The 18,009-nt window shown below is 50.5% G+C and overlaps 2 protein-coding genes across 3 annotated transcripts in view; one reads left to right on the forward strand and one right to left on the reverse strand.

The window, feature by feature from the left end:
- Positions 1-14,515: 14,515 nt before the first annotated feature.
- On the reverse strand, positions 14,516-17,188 carry MRPS12 (mitochondrial ribosomal protein S12). 2 transcript variants are annotated; one of them, XM_088477027.1, is made up of 3 exons: positions 17,078-17,188; positions 16,568-16,637; positions 14,516-15,166 (listed from the first exon to the last, which is right to left on the reverse strand). In XM_088477027.1, exons 2-3 carry the CDS (start codon positions 16,614-16,616, stop codon positions 14,772-14,774), a joined length of 444 nt encoding a protein of 147 aa, XP_088333153.1. In that variant the 5' UTR covers positions 16,617-16,637; positions 17,078-17,188; the 3' UTR covers positions 14,516-14,771. The 2 variants fall into 2 exon arrangements, with proteins under 2 accessions (XP_088333153.1, XP_088333154.1); XM_088477028.1 differs by lacking the exon at positions 17,078-17,188 and adding an exon at positions 16,993-17,073.
- Positions 17,189-17,365: 177 nt separating this feature from the next.
- The window catches only part of SARS2 (seryl-tRNA synthetase 2, mitochondrial), a 38,775-nt gene continuing 38,131 nt past the window's right edge, over positions 17,366-18,009 (forward strand). The window contains exon 1 of the mRNA XM_088477026.1: positions 17,366-17,711. Coding sequence (XP_088333152.1) covers positions 17,466-17,711 — 246 coding nt within the window. The 5' untranslated portion in view covers positions 17,366-17,465. The remainder of the gene's footprint in view (positions 17,712-18,009) is intronic.

The following is an 18,009-nucleotide window of genomic DNA, read 5'->3' on the forward strand; positions in this document are numbered from 1 at the left end:
CGGTCTCTGGGGACAGACCGGCGGCGCTAGTAGTGGCGGCGGGCTCCCCCCTCTGTGGATTACCCCGTGTGTCCGCTGGACCACCAGGGTGTAAGGCCGGCAGGAAACGGCGTCCCTGGGGTTCCATACTAGCAGGGGAGGCAGCCTTCCCTGCTTGAGCGGCTCCTCCCCTCAGCCCAGCGCGCCTTCTCTCAAGCGTGCTGGCGTCGCTGGGCTGTGCTCTCTCGGCCGCTCCTCCTCAGAGCTCTCCGGTGGCCATCTTCCCAGGCAGCAATGCAGAGCTCCCAGGCAGGCTTCCAGTGGACCGGTCCCCCTGCGTACCTCTCCCCTGATCAGGACAGTGTTCGCAGCGCTATAGCCCTCCCAGACACTGAATCTGGGAGGTTGATTGTAGCTGAAGGTGCAGTGAGTATAACTTCCTGCATGGTTTGTGACCTTTGCTAGTGCTGCTGTCTGTGCTTTTTCTACTTACTGTCAGCTTTTTACCTATCCCTTTCCTTCTCCTATGGCCCGCAGGTGCGTGGGGGAGGGTGTTCTTTCTGTGTACCTCACTTATATAGATCTACGTATTTGTGAGGTCCGTCACATACAGCGGTGTGCTACTCAGTACCAGATTGTGGGCTGTTTGTGTTGCATACTTGGGAGTGCGTGGGTGTTATACGCCTTACCTCGTTTCGGTGATACACGTTTATTGCAAAAAGTTTGTGTCATGTCTGATGAGAATGAGCGCTCCGAGGCTCCTGTGTTGTTTTCCTGCCGTCGCTGTTCGGCAGGGGTCGACGGGGCGGATTTGTCTCAGGACGGTCTGTGCGGGCGATGCCAGCTGGTGCCTGGTCCCTCTAAACCCCCGGTGGCGCAGGATCCTCCGTGGGCAATGTTTACGCAGGTGCTGGCGTCGATCGCGGACCGGCTTGCGGTCCTGACTGCGGCCCCTTCTAGGGCGTTGCCTACCATCCCCCGTTCCCCAGGTGTGACACGTCTGGTGCAGTCTCCACCCGGGTCTCAGACTATGGGTCTTTATGCGGGTTTGCCTGTCTTTGTGCAATCTCCCACGGTGCCGCAGCAGTCCATGGTGCCGTTTCAGGGGTATCCTCAGACGGTGCACCCTCCCTGGATGGATGTCCTCTCCAGCTCTGTTCAGAGCCTGGCGGCTTCGTCATCAGCCTTTCAATCTATGTTGCACAGTGATTTGCCCCCACGGGCGTCCAAGCGACCCGTTCCAGCTTCACTGGCGGCTCAGTTTACGGACACGGATGTGTCTTCGGATGACGGAGAGATCCATGAAGACTCTGACTCGGATGCCAGGGCCCAGGAGGTGGAGGCTAAGTCCTCCATTAATGTGCCGGCATTGGTTAGGGCGGTGCGGGCCATCCTTCATATTGAGGAGGATGTGCAGGCTCCCAGGTCAAAGTACCCTAACTTTAAAAAGGCCAAGGTGACTTCGACGGTTTTTCCCCTGTCAGACCAGTTAACGGATCATATGGCAGGGGCCTGGCAGTTGCCCAGCAAGAGATTCCAACCGCAGAAATGGTTGGCTTCAAACTATCCGTTTCCTGAGGCTCATTGCAGCAAGTGGGAAACTCCGCCTGCGGTGGATTCCCACATTACCCGCTTAATTAAAAGCGCTACGCTGCCTCTGCCGTCTATCTCCTCCCTGAAAGATCCCACGGACAGGAAAGTGGAGATTTGTTTAAAGTCTATTTACTCTCTCTCGGGGGCGGTGACCCGTCCGTCCATGCCATCTCTTGGGTGGCTAAGGCCATCGAGAGCTGGGCCAATGCCTTGGAGGATACCTTTCCGGAAGATGCTCCGGAGATCCAGAAAGCGTTGATAGGACAAATGAGGGATACGGCTTCCTACATCGGGGAAGCTTCGTTAGACGCGAGCCTGCTGACCTCTCGGGTGTCGGCTGCAGCTGTGTCGGCGCGGCGGTCCTTGTGGCTGAGGTCTTGGAGAGCTGACGCGGACTCCAAAAAGAGCCTGGAGGCCTTACCTTTTAATGGGGAGTTGCTTTTTGGTCCAGACTTGGACAAAATTGTGGATACGCTGGCTAAGTCTAAGTCAGCCTTCCTCCCTTCGGCTTCTGCACCTACCAAGGTACGGAGCTCGGCCTTTCGGTCCTTTCGGGTTCAGGGCAAGGCTAAAGGTCAGTCCTTCCCGAGGCAGTCGGCGACCAAGGCCGCTTCTAAGCCCAAGAAGCAGGCCTGGAGTGCCAGGCGCCCTTCTTCCAAGCAGGAGGATAAGCCCGCTGCCTGATGGGACGGGCCTCCCTCTGGGGGACCCCAGAGTGGGAGGCCGACTTCTTCTGTTTGCCCAGTGTTGGCACGATACCACCACGGATGCCTGGGTTCGAGAAGTGGTCTCCCAGGGGTACGCCCTGTCTTTTCGGCACAGACCACCCCGCCAGTTTTTCTGCACCAGTCCTTCTCAGGATACGACCAAGACCTTACAGATTCAAGTAGCCGTAGAGTCCTTGCTGAAAGCAGGGGTCATTGTTCCCGTTCCTCAATTACAACGAGGGATGGGGTACTATTCTTCTCTGTTTCTGGTGCAGAAACCCAATGGTTCTCATCGCCCTATCCTCAACTTGAAGTCTCTGAGCAAATTCCTCAGAGTTCCCAAATTCAGGATGGAGACGTTACGTTCCATCATTCCGGCGATGGAACCGGGGGATTACATGGTGTCCCTGGATATCCAGGACGCCTACCTCCATGTTCCGATAGCACCTTCGCACCAGAGGTATCTGAGGTTCGCTATCCTTCAACACCACTATCAGTTCCGGGCGCTACCCTTTGGTCTCACCACGGCACCGCGGGTGTTCACGAAGATTATGGCGGTCATGGCCGCACATCTGCGGAACCAGAATGTACTGCTGCTGCCGTATCTGGACGACCTCCTGTTGCTGGCGAGCTCCCCGGAGGTACTGCTTCAACATCTCCACCTGACAATCGCTTGCCTGCAAGCGCACGGGTGGCTGATAAATTGGAAAAAGTCATCCCTGATTCCATCTCAGCGGATGGTTCATTTGGGGGCCCTGCTGGATTCTCGTCAGCAGAGGATCTTCCTGACTCCGGAGAAGGTCTCCTCTCTGCAGCTGCGGATACACAGTTGCCTGAGCAGTTGCCGCCTGTCGGTCCATTCGGCTATGAGAGTTCTGGGGTCTATGGTGTCGACATTCGACATGGTGGAATTTGCCCAGTTCCATTCCCGGCCCCTGCAGGGGCTGATTCTATCAGAATGGAACGGGTTACCACACCGGATCCGCTCTCAGTTGCTGGTGTTGTCCCCGGAGGTTCGGCAGTCTTTGGCTTGGTGGCTTCAGACGGCTCATCTGCTGAGGGGCGCCCCTTTTGGATCCCGGACTGGATCCTGCTCACGACGGATGCCAGTCTAAGGAGTTGGGGGGCAGTGACCGGCTCATTATCACTTCAGGGTCGTTGGTCCGCGGAAGAAGCTCTTCCCATCAACATTCTGGAACTGCGGGCAGTATACAGGGCCCCGCTCTTCACGGAAGGGCGGTTCAGGTGCAGTCCGACAACGCCACCACGGTGGCGTACATCAACCACCAAGGAGGAACTCTCAGTCGGGCAGCGATGTCGGAGGTGTCTCGCATTCTTGCTTGGGCGGAGTGTCACATTCCAGCGATCTCGGCAGTCTTCATTCCTGGAGTCCTCAATTGGGAGGCGGACTTCCTCAGCCGTCACGACGTGCATCCCGGGGAATGGTCGCTTCACCCAGAGGTGTTTCAGCTACTCGTGGACAGGTGGGGGCTGCCGGAGCTGGACTTGATGGCCTCCCGTCACAATCACAAGTTGCCTGTTTACGGGTCAAGGACAAGAGATGCAGGTGCCTGTCTGGTAGACGCGCTGTCGGTGAAATGGACGTTTCACCTGGCGTATCTGTTTCCTCCGATATCCCTACTTCTGTTGCCGGACTTTTCGCCATCATCGCTGGTTTCGCGCTTTTCATCATCGGCGAAAAAGTATCGCCAAAACGGACTTTTCGCTTCTAATTGAATATGACCCTAACTTAGGTATATCACTTCTTAGTCCCTTGATTATAATCGGCAGTTTTTGTCCAGGAATCGGGTGATATAGGCTCAAATTAGCCCTCAACCTGGCACTGGAAAATTCTTTTTCAAAATCACAGTGTAATAGCTATATTTAAGCAGAATGATTGTAATACACATACTATATCATAATTGTGTTTACTTCATTAACAATCTCTTCATGGCTCGCATAAGAGCACCCAATTAGAGCCCAATGGGCTTTAATTAACATAATAAACATGGGTGGACACAAAGTGTTACTTTAATTCGCGATATTCAAAAAGCTGTTTTTTTAGAGCAATGTAAACAAAGATGGTTAGGAGAGTTAATGTTACTGTGTGTGAACAAGATCCAATCAGGTAAGCGGCCTGCTTCTACTGTCTTACCACCTTGCTTTGACAGCAGAGGGTGATAAATGAGCGAGCAGAGCGAGGTCCCGAATGGGAGTGAAAGATAGTAGCGGCATTTCTGCTGTCTGGACAAGAACCAGGCTGTCCGTGCCGATACCAATTGGCAGTGCTTTGCGGGTAATGGGCAGTCCGGATGAGAGAGCCCGAAGTAATATGAAGGTAAGGAAGATGGCACCCGGCAGTGTGGTGCTATCTGTGGCCACACAAAGATGTAAATTACCAGGTTGGAAGCAATGCAAAATATGCATCCTGTATACCATACAATAACAAAGTTAGCTGACCGGAGGTAGCGGTGGCATTTTAAAAATAGCATATATATATATAAGGGTACGTGATCAGATATTGTAATATAGGATTAACTAATGTTTTTGATATAACCGTCCTCTCAGCATATGTAGCTTTCAGCGGTTCGGATCCCAGATGTAGCTGTGATATTTCAAATCAGTGTAGCAGCAGATGACGATCGTTTCGCCTCCTAGGCTTGGTTGCATCCTGGCTAATGAGCACATACAGCGTAATGATGGCATCACAAGATTACAATGGCCAACCAATGAACTGGTACCCACTGCATTGTGGGTAATACCTGCCAGGGACATCCTTTCTGGGGTGGGACTGCTGGGTTTTCGAACTGTAACAGCAATAAACTAAGACACACACGTCATAAAATAAACTTTTAACCTTATAATGTACAGCGCACCATGGGGGCAATTCAATTAAAAAAGGAGAGGGGAGCTGGAGGACCGGACATCAACAGCAAAGCTTTTCAATTCCAGGATGCTCCTCTCCTTCACCCTATACCCCGCCCAAAGCTTGAGGGCACTTCAGTTTTGTTAACAAGCCCAAGGCAGGATAGGAGAGGAGGAAGACTGGTACACTGAGGAACCACACTCTCACACAAAGAAGGAAACAAGTGACCAGGAGAAGAAATCCATAGGAGAGTCAGGGTGGGTGCCCTGTGGACCCTATGAATGAACTTCGAAGAAAGAGTTAACCAAGGTAAGATTTACCATAACACTCCTTTTCTTCTTCAGGGCCCACAGGGAGACATTGGGGATGTCCCAAAGCAGTTGTTCAAGGGCGGGAATGCTCCTAAGCTGATAGGAGAAACCCTATGCCCGAAAGAAGGATCCTGAGGCAAATGTATCAAAGGCATAAAACCTAAGAAAGGTGTGGACAGAAGACCAGATGGCCGCCTTGCATATCTCTTCAGCCGGGCTGCCCACGAGGGACTCACAGAGCGAGTAGAATGAGCAGATACTGAAGTCTGTGTAAGCCTGTGAGATAGGCATGCAAATCCATCTGGCCAGAGTCTCTTTGTTAGCTGGCCATTCCTTCTTGTGGAATCCATATAGGACAAAGAGGTAGTCCGATTCCTTGATGAAAGTAGTGCAGTCCACATAGGTCTTCAGAGCATGGACCACATCCAACGAGGCCTCACCTGCCGAGAGGTCTAGTGAATTAAATGCTGTAACCACAATTTCCTCATGCAGGTGGAAGCTAGAAACCACCTTGCGAAGGAAACCTGGGCGTGTACGAAGAACAGCCCTGTCCTGATGAAATATTAAAAAGGGGGAGTGACATAAAAGTGCCCCTAAATCCGATACCCTGCGAGCAGATGCTATAGCCAGTGAGCCACTTGACATTCACTGATTCCAGGGGTTCGAATGGACATTCTTGAAGAGCTTGGAGCACCACTGACAAATCCCATGGAGCAACAGGAGGGACAAAGGGAGGTTGTATACGTAGAACACCTTGCATGAAGGTGTGAACCTCTGGTATAGTAGAAATTCTGCACTAAAACCAGATAGACAAAGCAGAGACCTGCACTTTCAGAGATGCTAGGCGGAGGCCTAGATCCAGTCCAACCTGAAAGGCAAGAATTCTAGAAACCTTAAAGACTTGCAGGTCATAGTTTCTTGGAGCACACCATTGGAAATATGTATGCCATATTCTGTGTTAAATCCTGGCTGAAATATGTATGCCATATTCTGTATTAAATCCCAGTTTACATGCTCTGAGCATTGTTTGGACCACAGAGCTGGAGAAACCCTTAGCCGTTAGGAGGGATGTCTCAAGAGCCACGCCATTAAAGTCAGACGGGCTAGGTGTGGATGTAGACATAGACCCTAAGACAACAGATCTACTCATAGAGGAAGCTGAAGAGGAACGTCTATGGAGAACCTTTGTAGATCGGAGTACCAATGACGTCTGGGCCAAGCTGGAGCTATGAACAAGACTGTATCCCCAACCTGTCTGAACTTTCGAAGCACTCGAGGAAGTGGGGATATTGGAGTGAAGAGATATGCCAAATTGAAGTTCCATTTCACCCACAATGCATCTGTGAAGCCCGCGTCGGGGTCCTATGTTATGGCTCCATAAATTGGAAGTTTGTTGTTGTCTTGAGGCCATGAGTCCCACTTCCGGAAGACCCCATTTGTCCACTAGAAGCTGAAAGACTTCTGGATGTAGAGACCATTCTCATGCATCCATGTCGTGACAGCTGAGGAAATCTGCTTCCCAATTGAGAATCCCTGGGATGAACACAGCGGAGATGGCTGGGAGATTGCATTCAGCATATGTGCGAATGCGGGACACTTCTGTCATTGCTGACTGATTTCGAGTACCCACTTGGTGATTGAGGTAGGCCACAGCCGTGCCGTTGTCGAACTGTATTTGTACTGGCCTGTTTTACAGAATACTCAGAGTGAGAGCTCTGTAGATGGCTTGAAGTTCCAGGATGTTGATTGGTAACACTGCCTCGACTGGGGACTATCAGCCCTGGAAGGACTGCTGGCCAGTTACTGCGCCCCACCCTCGGAGGCTTGCGTTCGTGGAGAGGAGAGCCCAGTCCGGGATCCAAAAGGGACGACCCTTGTTCGAATGGGAAGTTTGTAGCCACCAGGCTAGGGACAGGCGAACCTCTGGTGGGAGGCTCATCATCTGGGTCTTGAGCAGATGGGTTAGCCTATTCCACCTGGAGAGGATCAGGTGTTGTAGGGGCCTGGAGTGAAACTGGGTGAACTCCACCATGTCGAAGGTGGACACCATTGATCCCAATGACTGCATTGCAGAGTGAATTGACACTTGGCGATTGTGGAGTAGTCTGTGCTGGATTGCTGAAATCTTGTCCGCTGTTAGGAAGATTCTCTGAACTTGAGAGTCCAGGAGGGCTCTCAAATGTACCATCCTTTGATAGGGTGTTAGGGAAGATTTTTTCCAGTTGATCAGCCAACCATGCATTTGAAGAAAGGTAATGGTTACCTGTAGATGGCGGTGAAGTCTCTCTGTGGAGCTGGCCAACAGCAAGAGATCGTCCAATTATAGGAGCAGTCTGATCCCTTAACGACAAAGAGAGGTCGCCATAACTGCCATGAGGTTGGTAAAGACTGGGGGGCCTTTGAAAGGCCGAACGGCAGAGCCTGAAATTAGTAATGTTGCTGTAGTATAGCAAACCGGAGCTATTGTTGATGAGAAAGCGCTAAAGGTACATGTAGGTAAGCGTCCTGAATGTCTAAAGATACCATAAAATCCCCAGGCTCCATAGCTAGGATAATGGAATGGAGGGTTTCCATACAAAACCTGGGCACCCTGATAAACTTGTTCAGAGATTTGAGGTTGAGGATAGGCCGATGGGGATGCAGTCGGGATGCCGACGGTCTAAATGTTGACCGTCGGCATCCCGACTGTCGAATCCTGGCAAGTGTCTATTGGTCGGCATCAAATTCCAACACCTGTCATTAGACCTACGCCGGGAGCCCAACACCCGGCTTACCAATCGAAGCTAAGCCAGGCGCGGACAGTCAGCGCGGGGAGGTGGTTAGGTTAGGGGATCCCGGGGGGGGGGGGGACTTAGGGTTAGGCACCCCCCCGGGAGGTTAGGGTTAGGCATCCCCTGGGAGACTTAGGGTTAGGCTGCGGGGAAGGGGGGGTTAGGGTTAGGCACTTGGGGAGGAGGTTAGGCACCCCTAAGGGAGGGTTGGGGTGGTTAGTTTAGTAAATAGAAAAAATACTTCACTGTCGGGATCTTCACTGTCAGGCTTTGAACCGTATCATACGGATTCCGGCCGATGAGACCCATTGGGCTGCTGAACTAAGAAAAGAGTAGAATAACAGCCCTTGCCCCGTTGTGTGGAGGGGACATGAAAAAATACTCCTGAATTCAGTAAAGAATTCAGTTTTTGGAGCAGCAGGGCCTTGGTTGGGTCCTGTGCAAAAGAACTGCTGGGGGGGGGTCACCTCAGGAATCAGAGGGCGTATCCGTGGGAGACCACTTTCCTTACCTAGGCATCTGACATGGTTTGATGCCATACCTGGGCGAATTGAAGAAGTCGGCCTCCCACCCTGGGAACCCCAGGCAGGGACACCAGAGCCCGTTTAGAGTCTGAATCTGCTTTCCAGGAACATAACCAAACAATACGGCGGGTCACTACTGAAGTGGCAGATATCCTGGAGGCCAGGAGAACCGTATCCATGGCTGCTTCACCTAAGTAGAAGGCTGCATCTCTAATGTGAGATATGTAGGACAGCTGTTCCCTCGGAGCATCAGAGGGAAATGTCTCTTCTAGGGCCTCTGCCCAACTCTCAATGGCTTTTGCCACTCAGGCCGTAGCCCTAGCAGGACAAGTAATAGCTCCTGTAAGAGAGTATATAGACTCTATACTTCTATCTGTGGTCTCCTTCAAGGAGGTTGCAGTATGAATGGGTAAGGCGGCATTTTTAACCAGACGTGTTACTTGAGAATCCATTGCTGGGGGAACTTCCCATTTATTACAATCAGTAGCTGGAAGAGGGTAAAAGGAACTGAACAGTTTTGGAATTTGAAACCTTTTAAAGGGCATATTCCAAGCTTCACTCATGTGATCAGATAGCTGGTCAAAGTGAGGGAACTCTGGTAAAACAATCTTTTGTCATTTTAAAAAAAGTGCATGTTTTTTTTCTTAGGAGCGGGTTCATCCTCTTCTATTTGCAAAATAGTTTTAACAGCTCTCACAAGAGCAGGTATATTTAGTTTAGAGGGTGGCTCCTCTTCTTCTGAGACGGAATCAGAGTGAGAGAGGTCTGCGTCTTCTGCCTCGCCAGATCAGAATAAGATAACTGTGTGGAATGGGAAGATAACACAGCACGTTTAGTAGGTTTAATAGGTAAAGGCTTTTCTATTTGCAGCATTTGCTGATAAACCGTGAAGGTATTAGCCAAACTCTGTACTGAGGTAGACAGTACGTTTACTTGTGGTGGAGGGAAAGGATTTGCAGGGAGTACCTGCTGTGGCCATCCCACAGGGGCAGCTACCACGGGGACTGCTATGTGGTCCGCAAGTTTTGCCAGCATCGGTGATAAGGCAGCCCAGGGTGGGTCCTGAGGGAGAGACACTGGGGCTGAGGGGCCTGGGGCTGTGTAGCAATTAGTGCAAAGACCATCCTGAATTAGGTCCTCTGTGGCTAAGCCCACTGAGTATGAGCAGCAGCATCAGGCTGCTTGTTATTCTTTCCTCTGCCAGACATAGCCACAAAAATAATAAAATACACAATATGATAGTACAGTGAACACCCTGCAGTATGTATAATATGGCATAGTGTAGTGTGCAACCGCGCTATATAGTATGTGATAGCCCTCACAATTATATAGGAGACGTGAGGTACAATGAACCTTAGTATGTCAGGGTATAGTAGAAAAGGAAAAGGTATAAACTGACAATATAGAAAATAGAGAATAGCGCTAGCACAAGTCACATACAAACGCAGAAAAACATTACATGTCTGCAATGGGCACTAAAATCAACTACACAGAGCGCAGTGGCTGGTAGAATATAGCGCTGTATGACCTGGCCAGTGGGAGAGGTATACAGGGAGACTGGACCCAGTGTTCCCGGAGACTTGCTTGCATAAAATGGCTGCCACACATCTCTGAGGGGACGGAGGGTGAGGAAGGAGCTGCCCAGGGAACACCAGGACCACAGTAGAATGGCGCCCTGGACTGGGGGAGGGGCTGCAGGGAGAGAGTCTTCTCCCCTTGCTGACATTAACCACCGGGTCCCCTGGTCTCTATATATGCCCTGCACCAGTATGTTATATGCCCCGGTGGTCTAGTGGAGTCATGGGCGCACCAGTGTCCACATCAACGCCTCCAGTCTGTCTCCTGAGATCGGAGGTAAGACTGCGCAAAAATGCGGGTTCCCGTGAACGAGGTTCCTCCTTACCTGTCCCCTGAATTCCAGCTGCAATCTGGGGTCCGGGGAGCCCCGCCGGCAGGACCTAGCACGGCTTGGTGTCATGGTGCCGCGGAGAGGTGATGAGGCGGCAGCACAGTCGTCCAGAGGGCAGTCTGGTGCTCGCCAGTTACAGTAAAAATAGAAAATAAAATAAATTAAATCATAAAATAAAAGCTTCATCCATTATAATGGTGGTCCAGCTCCTTGCCGGACACCAACGAAACTGAAGTGCCCTCAGGCTGTTGGCGGGGTATAGGGGGAAGGACCGCAGCATCCGGGGATTGAAAGCTTTGCTGTTGGTGTCCGGTCCTCCAAGTCCCACCTACACCCCAATGTCTCCCGGTGGAGCTCTATGGACCCCGAAGAAGAAATAATGTTAGATAGTTTGAACAAAGGTATCAGCACCCTACATTGTTAATTTTACATACATCCCCATAGGAGTGCGCAGGAATGCATGCTGTAAGCCTACTGTATGTGCAGGATTTGTGCTCACTGCACCGCTCCTTTACATTGTGCCATGACATCAGTGGTACGAGAGATTCTAATTCAATAAACCCCTATAGTTGTCACACAGACTCACTTTCACAGTCTAGATCAGGGGTTCTCAAACTCGGTCCTCAGGACCCCACACAGGTCACCCAGCAGGTGCACAGGTGTAGTTATTACTCACTGACACATTTTAAAAGATCCACAGGTGGAGCTAATTATTTCACTTGCGATTCTGTGAGGAGACCTGGAAAACATGCACTGTGTGGGGTCCTGAGGACAGAGTTTGAGAACCACTGGTCTAGACTCTGATTTATTCTTTAAGTACACCGGGACAACCTACACTATCAACTTAGGCAATTGGGAAATAAATGGGGAGGGACGAAACCATGCATTACACACACTGCAAACAACAGGTACGAGCGCTGCACACAGGTTGTCTTCAATACGATTCTCTTGGCAGCATCTTATTCAGAAAGGACGGTGGGACGATAGGTCAGAGGCCAGGCACCTTTCTCAGCACGATTTGACTCGTAACAAGAGTCATAAATGCAACACTATAAATGTGACTTACATGCACAAGATATGGTATAAGGTTTAGAATGTCGACAGCCATTTTTGTTCTGTTAAAACAATTTTAGGGTTAGGCTGCGGTTAGGTATACTCACCTTGGCAGCACAAATCTGCATTGTCGACATTCACTATGTCGACATTTTGCACCAAAACATATGGCGGCTATGCATATAGGGCCCGATTTACTATGGATCGCAACTGCGAATGCAATAGCGATTACGCAGTCTCACTGCGATACGCTAATCCTCTGCGATCGCTGTCGTAACATAAGGACGCCCACCTTACCTTACACACATCCATAATACTTGCGAAACCATCGTTAACATCAAGTACAATCGCAGCCTCACGCACACTTGCACAAGTTCTGACCTTACTCAGGAATTGCTAACCTCGTCGCACGCAGTGAGTACACACACTGCGTAGGGCATCGCAATGGATAATTTATGCATGTCCCTGTAACGGCGTTCTAACGCACTGACACACCTACCTTTTCCTGACCCCCCCATCCCTCGTTAACACCACCAAACGGTCACTTCCTGTCAATCACTCTGCAATGGATCTGCATGGTCTCAGCGATTGCAGTCCCGGTCGCAGTGGCTGGTTCGCGCCATGCATGTGCAGAAAGCAACAAGCGGCCGCTGGTGTGCGTAATCGCAGTTGCGATCCTTGCTGAATGAGGCCCCTAGTACTCTGTAACCATATTATATTGGCACATCCATACCTATATGTTCCATGAAGTTATCTGAGACTGTCGAATATCTTCGAGCCCCTATCACGCCTCTGTCTTAGGTCACGTGCGCACTGTTAAGATATGTTCTAAACTCGGTACAAACACATGGACGCAGGCTTTGATAGGCTTTTGTTACTGATATTTGGGGGTGTACAGGGGCCTTTCCAGATGAGTATCTGTGCAAAGCTGAACCGGACGCTCTTTCAAAGCGCTCGTTCTGAATCATGGCAGCGGTTTTTTTTTGTGTGAGCCGGCCTCCTGGCCGCTCGCTAAGCTGTGGGTGACCAGGTGATGGTCGGGCTTGCGACGAGACCCTTGTGGTCCATCGCAAGCCCCAGTGAGCTTCCGGCTCTAATAGAGCTGGAAGCTCACTACTGAGGCCGCCCCCAAATGGCAGGCGTTCCTTCAAGAACGCCTCCGTTTGGCCAGCCACCCCCCATGCCCGCCTCCAAAACGGGGCGAGCTCTCAATCATAATCGACAGCCACCCTGTTTTGGTTCGAGACACGTAGCGACGGAACGCCTGTCACTGGCCGGGTCTCGCGCATGCCGGAGCCAGCTCCGGCGTGCGCAGTGGGGGACCATCAACCTGCTTGTGAGCACTGTGCGCTTGCGAGCATCCTGCTTGCGAGCAGGTCTGAATCAGGCCCTGTGTATTCTAATAGCTACTGGTGCAAGGTCCCACGATCAAAGAGCTCGGTAGGCGAGAACAGCAAAGCCAACCTCCTGTCCACACTCATCTATGGGCTTCCGTTTGCATGTTCTGCCACTGACTGAAGACCTTGTAAATTGCCAGGAAAAGCACAAAAAGTTGTTTTCACTATCCCTACACATCTCTAATATACTATATTCCCCTACGTGTAAGAGGGCTGCAACCTATCTCCCATCTGGCATCTGTCGTTCCTCCAGAAACTAGTGACATTAATTCCTCATTCTCAGAACCCCAGACTGTATGTTACCTGTAATGTGCTTACCTTGATTTTACCAACGTAAACCTACAGCAGTTCCAAAATAAACATTTACGTTTACGTTTACTGGCAATAGATCTTACATATACAGATGTGTACAGATATGCCTATCCACAAATCGCTTAAAATTAGCCGTGCCAAAACACGAATCCCAAAGTACCTAGTGCATTATAAGCGAACTACGACGAAAAACTAAAGGAAGAAGTAGCACAATGGAGGAGAAGTACACAATCTAGTGTAAAAAGGTAAAAGACAGGTGGGATACAAGTGACCCGCGCCATGCACAGTTATGCTTAATATGAAACCTTATACCAATTCCTTTGCTGCAAAAATACTGATCCTAAGTAGCTAGGGCCTGATTCAGAGACATCTGCTAATGCAGCTGCAACTTCAGACCCAGCGCAGCAGCAAAAATCTGCTAATTTCTGCAAAGATCACCCGAGCATAAGGACGCCCACTGCTGCCTTCTTACCTGCGTGCGACAAGGCATGCCTGCGTAAATATCGGTAACATTGCCAGCCATCTTGACCTGCCACTGCCTTGGGAGCTCGTCAGACACGCAGAGCTGCGTATGCACTCGCAGAGGCTAATTTATGCACGCCCATGTAACGAAGTTTAAACGGACAGACACGCCTGCGTTTCCCAGGCCACACCCTCATCACCACACCCCAAACGCTGGCAGTCTGTCACTCACTCTGCAATGGAATCCTCTGTACGCAATGTGATCACTGCGTACGCACAGTGCGGCTTTTATGCATGCGCAATGGTAAACAATCACTCGATCTGCGTGAAAATCACATTACCGTTCATCTATGAATTAGGCCCCTAGTACACTATATGCAAACTGAGACTGATCTCAATTAAATGACAATGTAATCATTTGCCTAGATCATAGAGTATAATAGTGCAGAGACAGATAGAATATAATGGTAATATAATAGTGCAGAAACAAAGCATACAACCAGCTATGATAGATTGGTTGCAATGTAACCAATGAAAGCAAGTGTCTGGCTAGTAGGAGGGAACTGTATGTTTGCATCTCATAAGTAAATACCGGACGGTTTGTGGGTCCTGCGCACAGACTGCAGATCAATAAAGAAACATGAACTCAATTTATTTTTGTAACTCAGAACAGATGAGACAGAGATATTTATGGCTACAGCTCTTCAAAAATCAGACAATGTGGACAAGTGTTCTCATTCCTGTTTTAACGAACTTCCCTTTACCTGTATATAAGCCCCCTAATCCCCTGTGATCTGCAGCACAGTTTCCACAGTCCAAAATCTTTACTGCCCTCTAGAGGAGAACATGGTGTATAACCTTTGTGATAAACAGCGCAAAATGTACTATTACTTCTTTTTCACATGGCCACAGTCGTATTTTCCCCGGACAACCTTAAGTTTCACCCCTGGCAGATCCTGTGTGCGCCCCCCCTCCACCAGGACTATGTTGTGTTCCTGCAGGTTGTGTCCTTCTCCTGGAATAAAGACAACTACTTCCTTGCCGTTGCTGAGCCGTACACGGGCACACTTGCGGTTGGCAGAGTTGGGTTTTTTGGGCTTACGGATAATAGTCTTCAGCACGATCCCTTTCAGCTGAGGGTTATTGCCCAAGATTCCTAATTTGGTCGGCTTTTTCTTGGGCCGTCCTGCTCTGTGCATCTGATTCAGGGTGGCCATGCTGCGGGAGTCCGCGACGGGAGGGATGGGGCAGGTTGGCAGAGCAGCTCGGGAGAGGAAAGAACCTACAGAGAGAGACCATGAATGCAAACAGTGACCTATGAATAATCACTCCAGACACAACAGCATGACAGAAAATACATTAATATACATAACACCAGGAACCAGCGTTCATATCCTTCTGTATTCCGACCAGCAGCCCTCCACCATCAACATTATCGATAATTCCTTGTACCCCAAAGGTGCGCAGGAAAATCTAAAGTAGAAGTTCCTAAACTCGGTCCCAGGGCTCCATGGTTAAGCAAAGGTGGTTTAATCAAATTGACTGAGGTATTAAGTCAAACATGGATATCCTTAAAACCTGGACTGCTAGGGTACCTTGAAAGCCAAGTTTGGGAACCTCCGCAGTAAAGCATTCGAAGCATCATGTGACTAAATCAGCCCCAGTTGTGCGCATCTCTACATCCAGACCGCTTCAGTGCGCACTTACAGCAGCCCTATACGAGGTGCACAGTGTTCTCCTCAGACTGTGTTCTGCGGACGCATAGCCCGGCAGAAACAGCTGGCCACCCGGCACTTTTCCCCGCTGAGGAACGCTGGCCTCTGAAGTGACCGGAGGCTAAAGAAGCCTCCGATCGCTTCTGAGGCCAGCATTCCCAGTGATGCACTGCGCGGGTGATGTCATGACGTCATCCGCGACGTGAGGGGCCTACCCGCACGCCTGCTGGATCTAGTTAGATCCAGTCAGCGCGAGGCAGTGGCCATGGCCATCAAGTAAAGGTAAGTGCTGGGCTGGGGCAATGACCAGTCTGAGGGCACTATTTAAGTCTTGGGGCACTGCATAAGGGACACTATTAAACCTGGGGGCACTATTTAAGCCTGGGGGCACTGCATAAGAGACCAGTCTGGGGGCACTACATAGGGGCACTACTTCAGCCAGGGAGCAATGCATAAGGGCAAAGTTAAACTACAGGGGGCAATGCATAAAGGGGAATACTACAGGGAAAACTACAGGGGGTACTGCATAATGGGCACTTTTGATTGAGAGCCAGTGGGGGAGCAGTCTGAGACCTGTCGGGCTGGATTGGTAAGGGAGATACCCCTTTTCCCGGCGTGCGCATAATTGCGAAGGCCCCCACCCGGCTACTTTTGGATGCCACCCGGCTGTAAAAAATTTCTGGGGAGAACACTGGGTGCATATGATCCGTCTGAACACAGGCGTAATTACAGGCAGTTCTACCGACATGTCGCCTCTGGACCTAACATACATGAGAATACCCCATTATGACTCAATTTATGTACAGCTCTGCATTGGCCGTAGTTACGTACTCTTCATTCCGAAGCATGTGCAGAGTGTAAGGGCGCAGGGTAACACATGAAGCCGCCGCTGCGCTACCATCCCTGTATAACTTGGGAAAGGAATGCAGACATACATTGTGCAGAAGAATGAGCAAAATCAGACTCACCCCATCTCCAAGCGGTGGAGACAAGATTCCGTATCCCAGCACAAGACATCGAAGATCAGACGGACATTACCTGCAAAGGGCAAAAATCATGACGAGGCTTACATGACTCCATTGCTGTATGCACATATTTATTAGGCATAGCTATAGAGTGCACACATATTCCACAGCGCTGTACAGAAGCCATTTCCATCATTCACATCAGTCCCTGTCCCAGAGGAGATTACAGTATCTATTCCCGAACAGATGGACACACACTAAGGCATGTATGTGTGTTTGAATGGAACCCCCCCATATGCAATCTCCCCTCAGATAGTGCTTTATTGGAGGAACTGAACCCAAGTCCAGTACTATGAGACAGCAATGCTAACCACTACGCCAATCAGGCTGTGTACAGGGAAATACTGTATTATAGAAAACAAACAAACCCAATCTGTAGACAGCAGAAGAGTAGAAACACATCCCCCTATTGCAGCAGCAGGGGGCAGCCTGATGAGGGCACCCCGCACTCACCTTGAGCAGTCCCCGCAATGAAATTCCCTTAAAGGCAGCAACACATGTGCAGTCACCTCCGGGTCACAGAGCCTGGGGCGTGGCTTAGCCGTACCGACGAGATATCGCCGTACACTCTTACTGGTCACTTGCGGTAAGCCCCGCCCATCAAAAGGCTGAAAAAATGAGTGATTGGTCTAATTACTGCCACGCCCTTATTACGGTTCCTGCATTCCTACTGCCCCTTCCCCGTTTAACCCGCCTTATAGCTACACATACGCTCTTCTGATTGGTCAGTGCTGTGCCAGTCACCGCGCTCTTGTCTCTGATTGGGTATCCCCGGTGACAGTGACTCCCGCGGCTGTATGATTGGCCAGTTCGGGGTGTCCCCGGTCAGGACTCCGAAGTGATGGCTGCCCGCATGCTGGCTGGGCTGTGTGCCCGCTGTTTGCACCGGGGACCCGCCGGGAGACGCTCCCTGAGCAGCAAGGGGGAGCAGGGTCCCCACAGCCGGCTGTACGAGCATGTGCGGGACGGCTACAGTGCGTGGCCCCAGCTGGACATGGAAGCGCTGAGCCGGGATCTGGACGCTGCAGAACGGGAGCTGGGAGAGAGGAGACCGGGGAGACCACAGGAGGGGGAGCTGCGGGCCGTGGTGAGCAGGGGTAGGGGCTTACAGATGCTCAGTAGCGCCTGGCTGTGGGTCTCTCTGCAATGGGAGCAACATGAGACCCTGGGGGTCGTCATTTCCCGTCCTGAGTGATAAAGGAATGTAAAAAATATACTGGTAGGTTATTGGCTCACAACAATAATTAACCCTAGTATGTATGTGTGGTAGGGAATATAGAGTGTAAGCTCCACTGGGGCAGGGACTGATGTGAATGGCCAAATATTTTCTCTCTCTTTCTCTCTTTCTCTTTTTCTCTTTCTCTCTCTTTCTCTTTCCCTTTCTC

Source organism: Taudactylus pleione, unplaced genomic scaffold (genome assembly GCF_031769625.1).
Source record: "Taudactylus pleione unplaced genomic scaffold, aTauple2 ptg000199l, whole genome shotgun sequence".
NCBI classification, from domain to species: domain Eukaryota; kingdom Metazoa; phylum Chordata; class Amphibia; order Anura; family Myobatrachidae; genus Taudactylus; species Taudactylus pleione.

What these genes read in the sequence shown, in the direction of transcription:
- MRPS12 (XM_088477027.1), bottom strand. Translation starts at nt 16,616, where the DNA reads ATGTCTTGTGCTGGGATACGGAATCTTGTCTCCACCGCTTGGAGATGG. An exon ending in CTCCACCGCTTGGAGATGGG is followed by an intron (nt 15,167 to 16,567) that starts GTGAGTCTGATT and finishes CTCTCTCTGTAG; the next exon opens with GTTCTTTCCTCTCCCGAGCT.